This window comes from Calypte anna, chromosome 2 (genome assembly GCF_003957555.1).
Source record: "Calypte anna isolate BGI_N300 chromosome 2, bCalAnn1_v1.p, whole genome shotgun sequence".
In the NCBI taxonomy this organism is placed as follows: Eukaryota; Metazoa; Chordata; class Aves; order Apodiformes; family Trochilidae; genus Calypte; species Calypte anna.
Window position 1 is genome coordinate 14,374,144 of NC_044245.1, and position 20,414 is coordinate 14,394,557.

General features: G+C 36.5%; 1 protein-coding gene across 11 annotated transcripts in view; it reads left to right on the plus strand.

Moving 5' to 3' along the window:
• The window catches only part of PARD3 (par-3 family cell polarity regulator), a 435,816-nt gene that overhangs the window by 229,226 nt on the left and 186,176 nt on the right, over positions 1-20,414 (plus strand). For 7 of the 11 annotated variants that reach the window (XM_008503892.2, XM_030444951.1, XM_030444949.1 and 4 more), the window contains 5 exons: positions 343-468; positions 1,507-1,889; positions 11,554-11,693; positions 13,216-13,344; positions 17,164-17,202. In XM_008503892.2, the coding sequence (XP_008502114.1) occupies positions 343-468; positions 1,507-1,889; positions 11,554-11,693; positions 13,216-13,344; positions 17,164-17,202 (817 nt within the window). The remainder of the gene's footprint in view (positions 1-342; positions 469-1,506; positions 1,890-11,553; positions 11,694-13,215; positions 13,345-17,163; positions 17,203-20,414) is intronic. The other 4 variants (XM_008503894.2, XM_030444956.1, XM_030444955.1 and 1 more) reach the window with 1 other exon arrangement.

The following is a 20,414-nucleotide window of genomic DNA, read 5'->3' on the forward strand; positions in this document are numbered from 1 at the left end:
TAAGTTAAACAGGTTCAGCTTCAATTAACTAGCAGAAAAGGTACTGGCTCTCAGATGTGTGGTGCTTCTTGTAGCTTATGCTGCTCAGAACTGTAGCCCTTTTGCAAGAATGGATGTGCTACCATCACGCTGCCTGTTCGTTCTTACTTTTAAGTAACATGCTTAATTCACCTAGGCTTTTTGTTTCATGGCTAAAGGATGTTAATTCAAGTAATGTATCCTATGTCAAGGTAAAGATGTTTTAAAATTTACTTTTTGTAGTGATTATGGTAAAAATTTTAATCAGTAGGAGTTTCCATGATGAAAATTGAACTGTAATAATTTGTAATCTTAATCTTCCAGAACCCTGGGGCTGCTAGTAAAGCGTTTGGAGAAGGGTGGAAAAGCTGAACAAGAAAACCTTTTTCGTGAAAACGACTGTATTGTCAGAATTAATGATGGAGACCTTCGGAATAGGAGATTTGAACAGTAAGTGTACCTGCCTCATATTGCATTGCATTATTTAGTCTTTAACACAGTGCTTTGAGTGAAAGGCAGAAAATTCCTGGAGAAGTTTGAGAGATCATAAATATTTTCTCAGTTGATGCCTGGATTTGGTAGAATCTCAAAAGGGTGAATCAGAAAGACTTCTTTAAATGCTACACAAAGATTGAGAGAAAGCAGAAAAGAGGAGTGCAGAAAATGAGTGATTTCAAAGATTATATAATGTTGTTCTGAAAACCCTAGCATGTTGAGGGCTAGAGGAATATAATTTATTCTGATTGCCCTGTACTAAATATTCATGTGAAATATGTTTTTTATTTCTTAGACTCTAACCTGTATTGGAACAGGACCCTGTTCCATATGGTGGTAAACAGCTTGTCTCTGCTTATTCTGCTGTTCTGAATCACAGTTTGTTCAGTCTGTGAAGAGATTCATTGACTTCCTGTACTTTGTGTCATGATCTAGAACCCAGTGTCCGCATGGGCAGGATTAAGCATTTTTTTCCTATTTCTTAATATTGTATTCTGAAGGACTTCTAAATTACAAAACATAAAGTGTAATCTAGATTAATTGCAGCAGCAGGTCCGCATATTCTGTCAGCAAATTATGGAAATACATAGTGTTTGTATAAAGTGTAATTTTCATTCTGATAATCTGTTGTCACTGTGATTACTGTTATCACAGTTATTGCAATTATCAAGGTTGAAAGAAAAAGGACACTGAAGTCCTGCCATATAACTCTCGCCATTTCAAGACTGTGGTTAAAATTTTTGCTTTTCTGACACCAGGATTTGGTATGTTAGTTTTTAAGCATATTTAACCATTGCTTTGCCCGAAAGAAATAAACTTTAGCAAAAAGCAAACCGGAGTAGAATAGTGAACAGATTCGAGCTTTATGGTTTATGCTTGAGTGCAATGTGTCTGTCAGCTTGTGTTGCTTAATTAACATTAGTAATTATGCTTATAATGTCTTGTAGTCTGCCAGTCCTAATTTGCTAATTTTCCATTCATTTTGAAACCTAGAGCACAGCATATGTTTCGCCAAGCCATGCGTACGCCGTTCATTTGGTTCCACGTTGTCCCTGCGGCAAATAAAGAGCAGTATGAACAGTTGTCCCAAAGTGAGAAGAACATGTACTATTCCAGCCGGTTCAGCCCTGATTCCCAGTATGCTGACGGCAAAAGTATTAACAATTCTGGACTTCACACCTTACAAAGGATATCTCGAGCGAGTAACCAGTCCGATCAGACAGACTCCTACTCACAGCTACCTCATAGTGTGAATTCATCAGGGAAACCACCCTCAGGCCTGGTGCCATCACCTCAGAAAGTTCTCAGTACCACTGCAAACAGTGGGTATAACACCAAAAAGATAGGGAAGAGGCTCAGTATACAGCTGAGAAAAGGTAAGGCACTAGTGCTCTCCACATCTAGAATGAAGTATGTGTGCATAGAGTATGTATGTGTGTCCAGTGCCGTTGTGTTGGGCAGGACATGGGGAAGCAGAAGCATGGGGAGTGTGATGGATTGATTTTGGAAGGCAAGGGGCTGAGCTGTCTCTAATAGTATGCCCAGGAGTCCAGCTGTGAATTCAGTGTTTGCAGCATGTTTGCAAAAGGCTGATTTGAAGAGTACTTTAACATTGTTTTCTGTCACTCAACTAATAGAGAAGTGCAGTAAATGCTACACATTCTGCTGGCCCAAACTGAAGGACTGGTGTACTATTTAATATAAACAAATAAGCTAAAGTGGCACAGATTCTGTACTTTACAATAAGTGTGGTTTTGCTGTTAGATTTTAACATTGTGCTGGATCCCATTGGTAAATTGGACTTTCTGATTTCCACCTTTTTTTTTTCCAGCTTTTCTTTATTCCACTGGGATGTGAAAGTCTTTGTTTGAATAGTAGAGATGTAATGTGATATCTTGGCCCTTATGCTAATGCAATTTGAAGAGGGGTGAGAGACTAGTTAGGGGCAGAGCAGAAAGCAGTGCATGCTTATCCCAACATCTGTGCTATTTGTGCACATATAGATGGAGTGGTACATATCTGGAATTTTTATGATGTATTAAATGTCCTAAGTGAGAAAATTTGCTGTGTTTGTGTAGTTAACATCTAGTCTGAAGTATAGTAAAATCACATTGAGATGCAAGTATTCCATAGCTCTTAGGAAGTAATGTTTATAGAATTATACATGGTGTAAACTTTATGTTATTAAAACGAGCAAGTTTAAAGTTAGATACACTTTGATCTCTATCAGCAAGAATAACATCTACATTACACAGCAAAAAGTTTACCGACCTAACAGTATGCTCTGTGAACTAAAAGTATGTTCCCTTTAGGTTATTGTATGTGCTCAGTGTTAATATTTTTATTAATTAATCTTTTCATCTAAAAGTGTTGAAGAAAATGCATGGAATGGTATAGAATTTACAGTTCTGCAGGTACCAGGCTACTTGTCACATTATCATTATGCTTTTTTTTTCTATGAACTTCACATGAACCACCAGATTGTTTCTTTCTGGTTGCTGAATTTTAAGCTCTACAAACTTGGATGACATAAGGTTGAGTTGACAGTTTGCTTCTGTTGTTGATGCTCCTTCAAAAAATTCTTAAGGCCATCAGCTTAGCTCAGTCTGCTTGGAGAAACTTATTGTTATTGTCGGAGTAAGGAATCACTATGCTTATAAATATGCTCTCAGTCACTACAGTGGCTTTTACCTATTTTCTTATGTTTGCAGGAGTCTAGAGAAATTTCACTTTGACCGTACATAAAATAATTCCTAGCCTTGAGTGGAAGTTTAAAAGTACCAACAAATGGAAAGAAAATGCTGGAACACAGTATTTTTTGCATGAAAAAAAAAAAAAAGTGAAATCATAGCTGCTCTTAAGATTTTAGAATATAATTTTGAAATGTTATGGATTCTTTGACTGCGATGTGAAGTTACATTTTGGTCATCTTGCACTCGATACCACCTCATGAATACTCTTCCCACTTCTATAATGTAATTTTGCCTTGTTGGCACTGATGTGTTTCATTGTTTTGGAGTGAGGGAGATGCATGCTACCTGTTGTTGGAAAGTGATCTATAAGGTGCTTAAACACCAGATAAGTTTGAGAACTCCTATACTAGTAAATTGTTTGACATCTGTGTCTAGTATATATTTCAGAAGTTTAGAGATTTTTTTTTCCTACTGGTTTGCTTATGTGAGAATGCTACTTCTGAACAAATGGCACCAAGCTCAGATTGGAAACAGACAGAAACTATTTAGTGCACTGCATTTTATGCATGGTGATGTTTTAACAAAAAAATTGTGTTTAAGGAAGAATACCTTTTTGTCATCACTGTCTTTCATTTGTTAATATCCACTGTAGAAAGAGGCAAGTTCTCCCATTTTGTCTTTTGTTTGATCATTCTGAGAACATACATGTGGAGCAACAAATGAAGTGAAACATTTCAGGATGACCACAAATTGTTTGTTATAAATATGAGTGCAGTAGAGATGTTGATTGTCTTTGATTATTTCTAATGAAGGATGTTGTAATAATGCATGCATTATAGATATTTAGCAGAAGTGCCTTCTTTGTAGCTAATAGCAGTTATTTCACCAATTACCATCATTAGATTAAAAACTCCTTGTGGGATGCATTAAGGCATACAATCATGTAAGGCTTCATCTTGAAATTCCCTTTCAATTTAACCTGTACATTCTGGTTAATGATGTAGTATATGAGAATTGACTCTTTTTCAAAACAGACAACCATTCTTCATTACAGCTGTGTTTCCACATGTTGCATGGTAAGATAACCCTGCTTGGGTTTCTGCTTCTGTAATTATGATTTCTTAATATTTATTGCTGTTTTGGCATTTTAAAATAACCTGAACTTTCATAGGATTTAGCTGTTTAATAAAGTCAGAAGAGAAGGTCAGTCATATGTTTTAGTCAGTGCAGATTGTTTGTTGGCTTTTCTAAATGAAAATGGATATCTGTTTATCTTTCCTTAAAGGTCAGGGCCTGAACTTTTAGCATATAGATGTAAGGGTTATTGCTGATATCCTAATGCCATTAAGGCTGTACAACAGTCTAGCTTAATAGCTCACACAAATTAAGACATGACTATAAGCCTATGTTTAGATGTGTTTTGGTGTAAGCTGATACAGTAAAGTAGAGATAAATAAAGTAGTTATTTACAACTAATATATAGAAAAAATAAGACCACCGATGTAACACCCGGAGTTGTAGGACAAATTTTGACTTCATATACACCAGAACAATTCCAGAGCATTTTTTCTTTCATTGCAAAGGTTCAAGCCAATGCACCTGAGAGAAATTTTATCCAGAACTTATAAATAATAAATAAAGAGTTATACAACAAATGATTCCAGGGCTTAGTCTCTGAGTACTGAGTAACTCACAGCAGTTAGCTGGATACTGGCTAAAGCATTCAAAAGACTGCTTTTCAAGTGGATATTTTGTTATTCAGGTTCCATATATACTGGGTTTGACACCACTGTACTACTAGGACAACCCTAAGTACTCCACTGTTTAGTTATCTTCATTTTGTTTGATTGGCCTGAAGTATAATTACTGCATCAGATAATTTCTAGCTATAGAAACAAATTTGTCTGGCTAAATTAAGTATATAATTCTTGAGGTAAAATGTCAAAACTGAGCTCTGTTTTTTAAGTTGGTCCTAGTTCCACCAAATGTTTTGCATTAATTAATTTTTTTTACTAAGGTACTCAGTGTGTAAGGACTTCAGTCCACATCTCACTACTTCCAGAGAGTGACTTAACTACTGGCCATGGGAGTTGTGATCTCTTTTTTTCTCTTTGTCCCAAAGAAAATTTCACTCTTGCAAATTAGTGTAGAACAACACAACTGCAGGATGCCTTGCAGCAGGAAAGCTGTAGGAATCAAGTCCATCAGAGAAAGAGTATAACAGCTGTGTCCTAGGAGATGCTGAGTCCTGAGAGGATGGAAACACTTTTGTGTAGTGCAACAGAGAAAAATGTTTGAATTTTGGTGAGGAGGATTATGAGATGTATTGAGCTTCAGAGTTTCTTGTTGGATTCCTGTTTTGTTTGTTGGCTTTTCTGTGCTCAATAATGCTTTGTCATATGGAGATGAGTTTTAACACTGCAAGTCTCACCAGGTGACTGGGTGCTCAGTGCTACAGCTTCCTGAAACTGAGCCCTGCTGCACCCAAGTTACCTTCTTTGAGAAGTCATTAAGCAAATAAGATAATATGGATAGTTTGGGAGTACGCTCATTTAAAATGACATTGTATTTCCTAAGGAGTAAAGCACATAGAGGGACAGTTACTTGTTTTATCTAGCAGAGTGTACAAGACAGGACCCTGAACTTGTCCATAAGATATCCTGCATCATCTGTCTGAAATGTATAGATCTACTTGCCCTTTTTCATCATACTCTCCTGTTTTACCATAGTTTCTTGAGCCAGACTTTTAAGTTTTTATTTAGAATTTGTTTTGAAGTGATATGTTCCTTTAGACTGATTTTAGAATACCTGTTCAGATGCAGTGGGGCTGTTTATCCCTTTTGAAATGAAGCATGGAGATTCCTAAATTATTTAAGCGACCTTGAGAAAATAGATTGAGAAGTGAAGCCGATAATTTGGGGCATTATTAACAACTGAAGAAATGTAAACTGCATTAAGTTTCGTATTTCTGTTTTTCAAAAGCAGTTTTGAGCACTATTTACCATCATGCTGTAGTAAAAAGGGAAGAATGTTTCTATTAGGCTGATCAAAGATCTTCTTGAGAGGTCTGAGCTGTGCCTGGAGGAAACAAGGTCCAGATCACTCAACTAAATAAAAATGGGCATGCAATTAATTTGTCTTTATTGGGCTTGTGGCTGCAGAAATTTTGTAGACAGCAGAGCAGCCAGCCTTCTAAGCAGTCATTTGCATGTACAGCTATGCTGACTATACATACAAGTTACGAAAACATGGGGCTTAAACTATGAGCAGTAAAAGTAGTTTTCAGGAAGTATCTAATAGAATATTGGTTAGTTTAGTGACGACTGACAATAAGGAGATTATATTGGCAGTTCAGCTCTTGCATTAGGTCAAATCCTTCATAAAAACTGCTCCCTAGCATAAAACAGTAGGACAATTATTTCAGCAATCACCCATCTGTACATGGGTCTCAAGAAAGAGTATATTGAAAAAGCAGGAACTTGAAATGCTTGGAAGGAGAGCTTTTGTTGTGATTAATGTCAGAGAGTGTTTGTCCCTTCTGCTTAGTTTTATTGTAATGTTATCTCTCACCTTACTCTGGATCATTTTATAATCTAATGCTTTCATTAAATGGCGATAATTTTTTTTGTAACTTTTGTGTCATAAACAGGTTTATGTGTAGGCAAGCTCCCTTGTCATTTTAGGAAGGGGGAGAGCTTGTTCTTTGTCTTTTGTGAAGAATCTGCACTTTTCCTTAACAATGCTTTTTTCCATCTGAGAGCTGTTCACCCACATGGATTTTCCATATTTAGGTTGTTTTGAAAAGTTCTCTGCTATCTTGCATAAGTACTGACAAATGTGGTGCCCAGTTGTCTGGTTGTCAAACATTTCCTATTGTTTTAGATGTAAGATTTAAAAAAAATTATTATTTTTATTTTTAAATTTAGGGAGATCTGTACTGAAGTACCAGAGAACTCAGCTGTGTTTTGTTAAATTAGGGAAAAAAGGGGAAATGAGGGGAAAAAGAAGAGCATGATTCACTTCTAGCTCTGCTTGTAGTCCTGAAAAGCAAGAGAATTTTAAGAGAGGTATCATAAGAAGCTAACAGTGTAGGTCCTTCAGATGTTATTTATTTGGTCTCTGAAATAATGTCCTTTTGAGAAGGACATGAAAGTACTGGTAGCAGTGCAGAGGTGATGCTTGCTTTTGTCTTGTGTTCTAGCAGTGTTTCTACCCAGCAGCACGTTTTGCTGCTGAGAATTCAGACCTGCAGTTGGTACTGGATGAGGAGTGAACAATTTTTAATTTTTAATGCAGAATAGCCTTAGGAAGGTAGAACTGTTTTGCCAGACACAATGTTTCCACAATTATGGATATAATCCTAGAATTAGTGAAAAATTAAATATTTCTTGACTGGGAGAAAACAAAATCTAGGCACCTCTAGTAAGATTGAATAGATTTTTTTTAACATTCTGTCAGTTTACGATCAAGCTGATTCCAAATAGTGAAAATGTTAATTTTGAAGATATATTTAATTACATGAAAGTTGTGTTTCCCCACCTCTGGCTTGCCTTAACACTACTAGAACTTTATCGTTTAAAACATCCACTGAGGCATCAAATCTACTGTTTATGCAACATAGTTCTTTTACTATTGTAACTACCCATTTTATTAACCTAAAACTGATTTTCAAACTGGATGGAGCTCTTGAGGGCAATGTAACCTTAAAAGGTATATTTAGTGCCACATTCAAGAGAAAAAGGAAGTTCTAACTTGTCAAGAGAGCTGCTGATTTATCAAAGCAGCCTAAGAATTTGAATTAAACAAATCAATGGGTAATTTTTAATGTTATCATCACTTGGTGTAATTTGATCATTGTCAAAAATGACAGCTATAGAAGAAGACTTTTTTACCCTTCTTTAAAATCCTAAGAGATTAGGCTGCACGTGGCTCAAATAGTAAATCTTGCAAAGTAAAGGTCCTAACTTTGTGTTGGATGACTCCTGTGATTTCAAAAAGATAGAAATTCCTCCTGTTTTGTACTTGTGTTCTGGTTCTGCCCATATGGGTGTCCAGTTTCTACAGTTTCTCTATTAGAGGAGCCTACAGTGTATTTGCAGAGTTCCTTCATTATTGTATGCACTTTTATACCATAAGAATTGAAAACATTTTAGCAGCAGGAGGATACGTTAAGATCTTATATGCCTTTCTATCATCAGGAGAACTGAAATAGTTGAAGGAGAGATAACTAAATCATGTATGTGTGTAAGAAGAAAAAAATTTATAATCAAGTCAAGCCATTTATAATCAATCAAATCAAGTCATATTTATTTTTGTCCTTGATCAAATGTATCCATTAGTTTTCCAGTATTGTGGTCTTCTAGTTTATATATAATAAGCACAGGAGTTAAAATTCTAACGGCAGATGTAGTGCAGAAATAGTAAAGAAAGAAAATGTAAAAGGAGAATGACACCCATAAGCTGCCTCATGCAAAGATGTACAAAGCAGCATAGAAAAAAACATAACCCAACTGAGGCACCTTCTTTTTGCTGAAACAAATAATAAAAATTTTCTTATGCTCATATCTGGACTGGGAGTGGATCTTTGGCTTTCTGACGGCTTTGGTAAAGGCTTGCTGGAGATTTGACAGCAGAAGATTCCTAAGCCCAAATTTATATTTGTAATGTGAACATTTCAACCTCTGTTTTTTTCCAAGGGGGTTGAAGTGGAGTATGTGAACCAGACATCTGTAATGATGACATTACCAGGCTATGGGGATTAAATTTATTAATAATGAAATACTGGCCTGGGTGTGCAGTCATGTCCTGATAGTACTTCAGAAATTTTAGCAGGCAAAACTTGAACTCAAAGAGCAACATTCAACACAGATTCTTAAAATAATTCCATAAAAAGCTGAGATGTGACTTAGAAAAACCCGTACAAATCATATTCACATGTTGCAAGGAGTTTAAAGAGATCTATGAATGTCTGAAGCATCATAAAAATTGTGAGGTCTCCAACATAAAATATGGATGTTATGAGATGTAATAATTTTTTCATCTTTTTGTAATAGCACTGATAAATTTTAAATCTCGCTCAAAGTGGATGAAGACTTTCAAATTCAAATGTCAGTTTTTCAGCTATCTTGAATGCTACAGAAGAAAAGATTGTCTCAGGATAGTTATCCTAGGGAATTGATCCAAATTTCCTGAACAACATAAGCTTCATGCACTTACTGCTCAGACATGACGACTTAAATATTTTTGAGATAAAAACTTTTAAAGGTTATGTCACTCCCAGCCCTCTCACCTGTGGCAATTTACTTCTTAGCATGACTATTATCTTGATAATAATATATACTGTACTATATTTTAATCAAATGTAATTATGCAGATTTTGGAAATCTGTATTCAGACTACTGTTGACTGTGTTGGAATTCTGCTTCCTTTTCACATGTGAATATCTACCTCCTCAGTAAAAAAGTAGACATAGCAAATGAACATGGGGAAAAGTAAGACAGAAATTAATCCAGGATTTAACTTTGCAGTGGGTTGATACCAGGTACCCACCAAAGCTGCTCTCTATGACTCCCGTCCTCAGCTGGACTGGGGAGAGAAAATATAATTAAAAGCTTGTGGGTAGAGAGATAAGGGAGATCATTCAACAATTGCTGTCACTGGTAAAAACCAGACTTAACTTAAGGAATATATTGTCTATCAAATCAGAATAGGGTAATGCAAAATAAAACTGAATCTTAGAAGACCCCCCTCCCACCCCACTCTTCTTCCTGGACTTGTCTTTATTCCTGATTTCTCTACCTTCCCCCCCATTGGCACAGAGGCACAAGGAATGGGGGTTGTGGTCAGCACGTTATGTATCGTCTCTGCTGCTCCTTCACCCTCACACTCTTCCACTGCTTCAGTGTAGGCATGTCCCTCCCATGACAGACAGTTCTCCACATCCTTCTCCTACATGAGTCCATCTCAAGGGCTGCAATTCTTTGCAAACTGCTGCTGTGCACAAGGTGCAGTCCTTCAGGAACAGACTGTTCCAACATGAGACCTGCCAGGAGCCTGCTCCAGCACAGGCTTCCCAGAGGCTCACAGCCTCCTTTGGGCACATCCACCTGCTTTGGCATTGGGTTCTTCATGGGCTGCAGGTGGATATCTGCTCCACCATGGACCTCCATGGGCTGCAGGGGTACAGCCTCCCTCACCATGGTCTTTACCACAGGCTGCAGGGTATTCTTTGGAGCCTGGAGCACCTTCTCCCGCTACTTCTTCACTCACTTTAGTGTCTTCAGAGTTATTTCACATATTCTCTCTCTAGCTGCAGTTGCACAGGTTTCTTTTTCCTCTTCTCAAAAGTGTTATCCCAGAGGTGCTACCACCTGGGCTTGGACTTGAACAGCAGCAAGACCATCTTGGGGCTAGCTGGCATGGGTTCAGTCAGACATGGGGGAAGCTTCTAGCAGCTTCTCACAGAAGCCGCTCCCTGTAGCTCCCCCTGCCATGCAAACCCAATCCAAACCTCAAATGGTTCTTTAGTTACTTGTCTTCCCCAGGCTCATAGCTGAGAACTGCTGTATAAAAGTTATATTTCTGTGATTTTTATGCAAAGGGATATGTTGTGTAACTTTTAGAGACCATAATTGATTTGCTGAGTCATATTTGCTACTTTCCTTGGTAGGTCAGAATTAATGTAGGCTGAGCTGTGTATGCCTAGCTAGTGAACTTGAACTGTGAACATATCTTGACAGCCTCTGAGAAGTTTCAAGTGCAGATGGTGACATTGTCAAGGGTGGTCTCCAGTGACTGTCTGTCTCCATTTCATTTCTCCAAGTGTCCTGAATAGTCTGGATAGCAATGTTGGGGGATAGGGAGTGAGGAAGGGTGAGTTTCGATGCAGAGTTTCAAAGGCTCTACACCGGGCAGATCCTCAGAGAGTCCCATGTCCAGCAGTGCTGCCAAACTGACAGTGCTGAAAGAGTTGCAAATGTGAAAGAAATATTGACATGATCCAGATTGACAAGAGGGAGGACAGCGATAGGATATCAGATATGCTTTGTTCACATTCCTTGTCACTCAGCTCATCTGAAATAGAAAGTTGGAAATATGGCAATGACTTGGAAATCACCGGAACAGCAAGTTGCAAGGAGGGCTTGCTGAGCCACCTGTGCCAACAGTCAGTGCTTCAGCTACAGTGTTCCTATATATAATGTTTTTTTCTTTTTTTTCCGTGAAGCAATTCTTACATCTTATATAGTATTTTCATGGATTGTATCAGTGAGGAATAGATACTGGATAAAAATAATATGCAACATAAAAATGTTCATTTTAGCAAGTAATATTCTAAATTCTTATTCAGGTACAGAAGGCTTGGGATTTAGCATTACTTCAAGAGATGTCCCAATTGGTGGCTCAGCTCCAATTTATGTGAAAAACATCCTTCCAAGAGGTGCAGCTATTCAGGATGGGAGACTAAAAGCTGGAGATCGATTAATTGAGGTGATGAAGTGTTACATGTTGTATGTCTGTTTTTTGGCTTGAACCCCTGCACCAATTCACTTCCAAAGGCTCTTAGTATTATTTTGTTTTGCTGTTTTGTTTTGGTTTGTTTTGCTTTTCCCCTTTTTCTTTCTTTCTTTGTTTTTTTTAGGTAACAGATGAAGAGCTGAGCATTTTCAGTACTTAACTGTTCTAAGAGCTGGTCCCAGACAAATTGAAAACACAAGTTTACGTGTCCTTATGTGAATAAAATGTTGTAGTCTTGCACTGCAGTTTAGGAACAGGTTGAGGCAAAGTGATTGTTGTGTAATAGGTGGCATTAAATCAGCATGGAGTGACAGACCAGGAATTATTGAAGATGTTGCTGAGTATGGAAGACATAACTGAAAAGCTTCAGTGAATTAACTAAAAGGGACACTATAAGAGGAGGTTATTGCTACAAAGAATCAAGGCCACTTCTCCCCTGAATGGAGGATGTCCTCTAGGGAGTTAAATTTCTCTTACAGAGGCACACAGCAGAAATCTTGCTGCAAATCTAGCTTGAATGATATAAGATGTTACCACCCACAGATCTTCATTACTGTTCCTAAGCCAAATGACACTGGAGGTGCAGCTGAGACTGTAACTGCCTCTCAGTGGTCTAACTTCACTTTACTGCAAAATTGGCAAAGTCATCCTGAATTGTTGCTGGAGAAGAGCTCGCTGTAATTACTGTAATTCAAGGTAACCCAGATGATTTTGCTAGAAGGGGACTGAGATGCATTTCAGACGACAGTTATGGTATCTCAACTGTGTGAACTCTGAGCTCTTATGAAAGGAAGGAAGGAAAAAGATGGTTTACTGACTTCTGAGCATCTTGCTTCCATGCTTAATGTCATTTGTTGACTTGCCTTGCATTTCCAGTACGTTTCTGAGCAAGCCAGCCTGAGTATTCCCTGTCTTTCTCTGGCTTCCCCTTTACTCATGTTAGCACATGCAGTGAGAAATTTACCTGTATGTATTCCATACTTTTCTGACATATTAAGTGGTATGAGAAGGCCAAGGGGTTAGACCTCTGAATGATGGCAAAATAAAGAGTAACTACCTCAAAGTTATTTGGGTAAAAAATATTTTCTACTTTTGGCACAATTTGTTGTGCAAGATCAATTAGAAACATGAGTAGCACCAAGGCATGTGGAAACAGGACCGGTTTTGGATCACACATTGACTTTGCCAAAGGATTTCTATGCCGAAATTCTTTTAAAGAATACTGGTAGATGGGATTAGTTTTCTTTACAGTATAATAGAGTACACTTTTGCTGCTAAAAAGGAGGGAAATGTTGCTTGTTGACTTGATTGTTTTTTGTATTTATATGTAAAGAATGCATGTTTAATTAGTTCTGTTAAGCAGAAGCTGTACTGAACTAATAAGCAGTGAAGTTTTTTTAATAATGCTCCACATAGTTCATCTGAGTTTTCGATATAAAATTCTATTGTTGTTCCAATAGAGTCTTACCAATTTTTAATATTTTCTTTGTCTCAGGTAAATGGAGTTGATTTAACAGGCAAAACTCAAGAAGAAGTTGTGTCTTTGCTGCGAAGCACTAAAATGGGAGGGACTGTGGGCCTTCTGATTTTCCGACAGGAAGAAACGTTCCATCCAAGGGAACTGGTGCGTAAAATAGAGCGGAGCTAAGAGATTTAGATGAGTTTGAGCAAATGATTTCATCTTGTCATGTAAATATGTATGGCAAGCACTGAATATAAGAAAAAGAAAAAAAACTATTTTGCTTTATTTAGAACATTATACATGAATGTTTTTTATTCTCTTTCAAATCTGATATTGGAATTAAATATTTGTGGTAATGTATAAATGAGAGTTTTATTTTGAGTGAAATTGTTTATTTTAGAAGAAGCTATTGGATGGCCTTTATTTGGATGCACGCAAATAGATTATTTCATATCTTTCATATGAACAAATCTATATTTGAAAGCCTCCCATCTGTCCCACTACCTGCTCACTAAAATATTTTAGAGCATATAATATTATGCCAAAACAGGATATGTAGATACCTTTCTATCAAAAAGTAGAATATATGAGACATAATAGCCTTTTTTTAATATAAATGCAATATCTATGGAATGGAAACCCTGCAGTTATTAACTTATTAGGGCAATTCATAATGTGTTTCTGAGGAATTTACATGAAATGGAAATAAAATGATATTTCATACAATATCTGCTCCACTTGCATAACGTATACAGATATTTCTCTGATACTTATTCAAGATAATTTTTGTTACAAAAAGGTAGACTGTGAATGTAGCTGTCTTACTTTGTTCTACATTCAATGAAACTGCTGAATTTATTTATTATTTGTGTTATTGTAGCTATATATGGCTCTAAAAATAACTTATTTGAGAATAACATTATTGTGAGAAGGTAGACAAATGTAAGTATGATGTATTGATTGCTTCATTTTTCTATTGGTTTTCTGGTTTTTTGAATGCAAATAGAATGAAATTTTTTGGCCATTTCCAGACAATTAACATTATCCTCTGCTTTTCAAAACTACAATTAAGCCTAGGCAGTCAAAGTGGCAGGGGGTGTTACAAAGAAGGCACACTTTTATCCTTATATTCTTGGAACATGATTTCAGGTACTGAAGTGAAAGTTGTCATAAAATAAAGAGAAATTTACAGTTTGAAATCATATTATGTGCTACCTTATTACTGGAACTCTTAGAGCAATCTGTTTATAAGTTCCTATGATGTAACCTTCACAGTATTGCTATCATACATAAAGGTGAATGAAAATGCTTTTTAAAGTTTTCTAAATAAACTTAGAAATAAGAAAATGTCTTAATTTTGTGTATATTATTTCTATAGTAAAATGAGGAAGTTGCAGTGCATAATCTAACATGATATTTTGTTTAAATAATTGTAAAAAAATATATAATTTTAGTGATGCAGAGATTTAATAGTAGTATTTGATATAGTTTTACAAATAACAAGAAATCAGCTCCTTTAAATGTGTTCAGTCTCAGTAGCCTGCTGCTACCTGGGGAATACTCTGCTGTTTTGGCAAACCCCAGCACAGGGAAGCCAGATCTTATTGTGACTGTCAGGTGGTAGGTGGGCTCTGCACTATGTAGTCAGAGATCAGGTCTGAACTGGTGTATGTTTCCATAGCTCCAGCTGAACAAAGATATTGTGAGGATCTGACAGTAGCTGTGTGCAATGATTCTCCATTGCATAAGGATTTGTTTATTTGCATTTTGACATGAACTGTTAGGTGTGCTCTGCTTCCAGCTGTCAAAGAGCAGAAGCAGTATTGCTGGGGAAGGTGTTGAACTAAAACATAAGGGCTGTTCTTTCTTCTCTGGCAAGAACTAATCCAAAAGAAAAAACAAAACAAAACAAAACGAAAATACTTTTCAGCCAGCTCCTCCCATTTACTTTTAGTAGTTTGATGTACAAAAACCCCACAAAATCATTGAAGGAGGGGAATAATTTGAAATCACATCATTCAACTTTTTCCCATGCAAACCTTCTTTGGCCATTTAGAAACAATTTGTCCTTGCATCCTTCCCCTATTTCTGTCATATTTTCTACATTTGAATGCTTTACATATTAACTGAATGAGATGTGTCTTGGAAACTGTATGCATAAAATCATTTTACTTGATACTATCCATCTCATAAAGGGTAGGACTTGCTGTTGTTTGCTGAGGAGCAGTCAGTATTAAAACCATTTTGTATTTGCCAATTTTTGTACAGGTAGTAATCCCAATAAATAAGTTTTTTAGATTTTATGGTTTTGGCTATGGCTTGTTAAACGACTTTCCAAAAGTTGCTTATTGTTAGGTTTCTTAAAGAGGAAAATGAAGACAGTAAGCTGTCAGGAGAGTTGGGGAGTTTTATGTCTTTGAGGTATGTTGCCATTATTGCCTGGAAGGGAGCTATGAAAATGTGCAGTTGTATCTCAGATTTAACAGAAATGTTAATCTGAGCCTGTTTAGGTCAGCGTGGGATCTTTGTAGCTTGTGTGGTGAGATCGAGGGTGTGTGTGTGTGAGTGTGTGTGATCAGCCAGTGCAGTAGATCATGGTAAATGTGAGTAAAAGCTGAAAGCAGGGAGTAAAGCTGAATTAGCAGGAGTTACCTTTTCTAACCAGGGAGATCTGGAGGAACAATTATGCTTCTTCAGAATACCAGGCATTTTATTGCTTCCGGAGTTACCTAAGGCCACATAGACAATATTTTAGGGCTTGTATGCGTCAGTGTGAGAGGCAGGTTGTCTCTTCCCTTACTACCCCTTTGCTTTAAGAAAGGGGTGACAGTTACTCTGGTTAAGCAGAGCTCCTGTTATACTGTGGTTAGCCCACATAACCAAACGTAACTTGCTGTGAAGGATTTTCTTAGAGGCTGCTACTGAATGTGGGAATCCACTGAAGCACTGACTTGGATTATTTAGCATTTGAAATAAATTCTCAATATCATCAGAGAATGGCTGGCAGAGTTTGTTTCCTGTGCCCTGAAAGTTAGTATGCCCATTGCTACATGTAGGTCTTTTACATGTTCCTGTAGTTGGCTTCTTCACTGATTTTTTTTTTATTGATTGTTGGCTGCAGGCTAAAGCTAACTGGATGTTTGTCTTACCGCTTAGCCACTACATTTTTATGTGTAATAATTAAACTCTCCCAAAGCAAAAAAGTCCACTAAGCCCTAGCATTTCATTTTGGCCATCTGAATGGCAAGAAAAATCTGATTAGCCCAAAAGTGATCATCCAGCCAGCAGTGAAGTGGCTTCTGGGTGCTCAAAGGTGTTTTAAGATGGGTAGGTGTGAGCTTGGACAAGCAATAATTTCTTATGTATGTTTCCAGAATTGGTTGGGGGGTGGAGAAAAGTTTTCTAATGATGTTTGTTTGCCTTATATCCCCTGAGTCACAGGTGAGGAACGTGAGGGTCCCATTTGTGGTGGAATGAAAGCTGGGATACTGTCCTGGGATATCCATTACTCTAGTTCTGATTCATCCAAACACACTCAAAAGGGAAATCCCTTGTTAAAATGAGAACGTGTGTTTTAATAAATAGATATTTGTTTTAATTATTTGGAAGGGTTCTTTTGGACTGTTGTGGTTGCTTTTAAAACTTGAAAGCAGAAGGGAAAGGCCTGGGGAGAACATCTCTGAAAGAGTACATTCTACAAGCCAGAAAATGGTGCAAGCAACCACGATCCTTCCTTATTCAGATACCCACCTGCCTTGTAGCCAGGGAAAGCCAGGTGGCCTAAAATCTCTGGAGGTTATTTTTGTTCGCCTCTTATTTAGTGCTTGTTTAGACAAATTTAATCCGGGAGTGTGATGAACAGCCTTAATTTTTCCATTAGCACTTCATGTCAGAATTAGAGCTCTTTGTTTATCCCCCTGCTGATAGACAGTATATGTCATATGTAGTCGTGTTCTTACGTATTTTTTTTACTTCCTTTAGAATGCAGAACAAAGCCAGTCACAAATTCCAAAGGAAACGGTAAGAGCTTTGTCTTTTCCATACTGGAAGACTCCCAAATGTTTTTAAATTGATATGGCACTTCTCCATCAAAGTTCCACAGAACCTTCTTTCACCTTATATACTGTAGATGGCTCTCTCTAGCTTTACATTTTAAATGCATTTTTCAATGTAATTTCAAATTCTGTCTGAATACTGCATACAATTCATTTATTCTGTACATTCAATGCTGTTTGAAATTACATCTTCTATACACAGCCAAGGCCTAAGTTGGAATGATAAGAGTAGACTGCTTGGGTTACTTGTTGAAACTAATTGTTTAAGTCATGATTATATGAATGAAACCTGAGATACAAGTACAGAAATTAGGCAGTTTAGATTTGTCTCAATTGCATCCTCATAACAAAGCACTGTTTGTTAGTTCTTTTTAAGAATTTATAGGGAAGTAGTATAAAGTTTAACCCTTTGAAGGCTCTTAAAAGTTATGTGTGGGTTATGTCAGTGAGGCTGCATATTGTGGTTGTATAGTGTTTATACACCACATTTTAGTCAGTGGGACAGGACCAGTGTTAACAGACATTATACTAATATATGTAATAGTTTTTCTAAAACAGAAGTTGTTTTTTTTTCTGAAACACTAACAGATGACATAACAATAATATATTACCCTAAAGGGATACTGTATCTTGGTTAATGAGAGGATTCATGCTGGAATTTGAAATTAACTATGCTGCTGTAAAACAGAAGAAGCTTGTGTAGGTGCTTCAGAATGCCTTATGAACAATGGTGAGATGGTGACTGAGATAAAAAGAAAGTTAAGGCTCTGTAAAGAGATAAGAGACATCTTAGTGAAATATTCTATAGAGTACCTTGATTAATACTATTAATGTTTCAGGCCAGTGGAATGTAACTGCTAACCTGGGTGTTTGAGTTGACTCACTTTCTTTGCTCTTGGTGTTCTTCTAGTCTAAAAGTTGTTTGCTAAGACCCCTGCAATCATGGGTTCATTGTTCCAGACGTGTCTGGTAGTATCTTTTTAGTACATTTCATTAGTGCATGTATGTTTTATCTTTGTAGTTTCTTACCACATATTGTGGATATGTAAAGCTATCAAAGATCAAACCCAGGGCAGTATTTCTGCCTGTAATTGAATACAATTGAAGATAATTTGTGAGTGTAGCCTTATAAATGCCCTGCCTTTAGGACCTGAAATTCTGCCCCCAAACCTCATTAAGATTAAGCAGGTTGCTATAGAGTGTTTTTAAAAAGCAGTTATTAATTGGTTGCAAAGTTAATGTTTTATACCAGATTTCATGGTGAAATCTTTTCTCTGCAATTTTTCTGATTGACTTCCTGACTTCATCTAAGAAAAAGCCAAAAGAAAATAAGAATCTCTCGTTTGTTCTGTATAGATGTGAGCTAAAAATTACTTGTTAACCAAGGGATTATGCAAGTGAATTAGGAAGCAATTGGACACATAACTGCCTAGTGAGGGAATAAAACTAGAAACTTGGTCAATACAAACATTTTTTGTGTGTTATGTCTCGCATTTTCCATTTGCTATGGAGTGGGATGTTTTTGTTATTTATTTGAAGGCTGAGAGCAACAGTGATCAATAGTAGGAACAATAGGTCTCTTTAAATTTTCCTACTTCTAGTTGGGAATGAAAAATGGACTAGATGTGAAAGGTGTCAGTGGGTATTTATAATACACAATGCTTTTGCACTACATCTCTTTTTTCAATCTACTTTACTTTGGATAAGTGTGATATTCCAGCTCTACAGAACTAATTGTCCTCAGTTGCACACTAATGATAAAGTCATGCTTTTTTACTATAATTATTTTTGAAAGTATTTTTCATCTCTTTCCTTTATTCTCCTTGGTTCTGCTTCAATCTCTGTGTATTCCTTCTCTGTCTGCTTTTCAGGTCTTTGAGATTTCTAATCTTGCAATTTCTGTTTCTGTGCCTGCTCTGATCTTTGTGCTTTTAGTTGCAAGGTTTTAGTCTCCAAGTGTCAAGGACTTGATAGCAGAAAGCAAAGCAAAAAACCCCAACAAACCAACAGCAAAAAAAAAAGCATGATGAAAGCAGTGAAGCTATAGAAATTAGACAGAAATATATCTGTATCTGTTTACAATTTAAAGGCCAAATTATTGTGTTTTTGTTGTTGTTGTTATATCTTTGTGGGGAAATAGATGAAAAATGCACTTTTGAAATGAAAAAAAAAGAAAAAACCAAAACCAAAACAAAACCTTGAAAATTGAAAACATGAAATAAAACTTATGTTTAGATCCCAAAATATAAAGCCTAATTTATCAACACATTCTTAACACTCAAGGGATTACATTCATTTAACTGTTACTTTGAAATGGCTAACACTACTATTGTAGCACTTGGATGCAGATGTCAGAATCTTCACGGATTTAACAAAAGAAAACCTTGAAAACTTTTTTCTTAATTCATTTATTACCTAAAATCCTTGAGAGATTTTCTTCTGACTACCTATGTAGGAAAGCATATGACTGCATATTTTCCCCCCTGTCATAGAGTACAGATTCTTATATTCTTATTCTTGAACTTCCATACAGTGCATTTTTGTAACTTGCTAAATGCACAGAATTTTAAGCTTTGCTCTTCAGTTATCTATAAGAAATGCAAGTTGCTAAAACAACTTCAGCTTCTATCCAGTGACTGTGCCCTGGTGAAAACAGTGCTGCTGTTTTTACCTTATGTTCTGCTAAAAAACAGAACAGGAGCTCCATTTACTCCTGATGCAATGAAATCTGTATCTTGGTTGAAAGATTTTTTCACCCAACCATGAGTTTGTGTCATTTGTATAGCTGATGACAACATGGAACAGATGCACCTATTTCTAAACATAGTGATTATTTGGAATGTAGGAGATTGACCGTAATATGAAAACTAGTAATTTATCATTATTACATTTCTGTTTCTAAGCATAATTATCTTAATCTTGTTACAGAGCATTGAAATGAACTGTTAATTATGCTATGTAAAACATCTGCCAATTAATTTTTTGTCATACTCTTTGAAAGTCAATAGTGTTTCAGTAATATTTTGCTTTTACGATTGTAATTCACTGTTTGTTTCCTGAATTCAGAACTGGCAAGTTGGCATTCCTGTAAGCATAATGCTAGAAAAATAATGATTATCATATAAGTATTTTCTAGGGAATGTTGTCTGTTGGTAAAAAGAAATCCAAAGTTTAGGG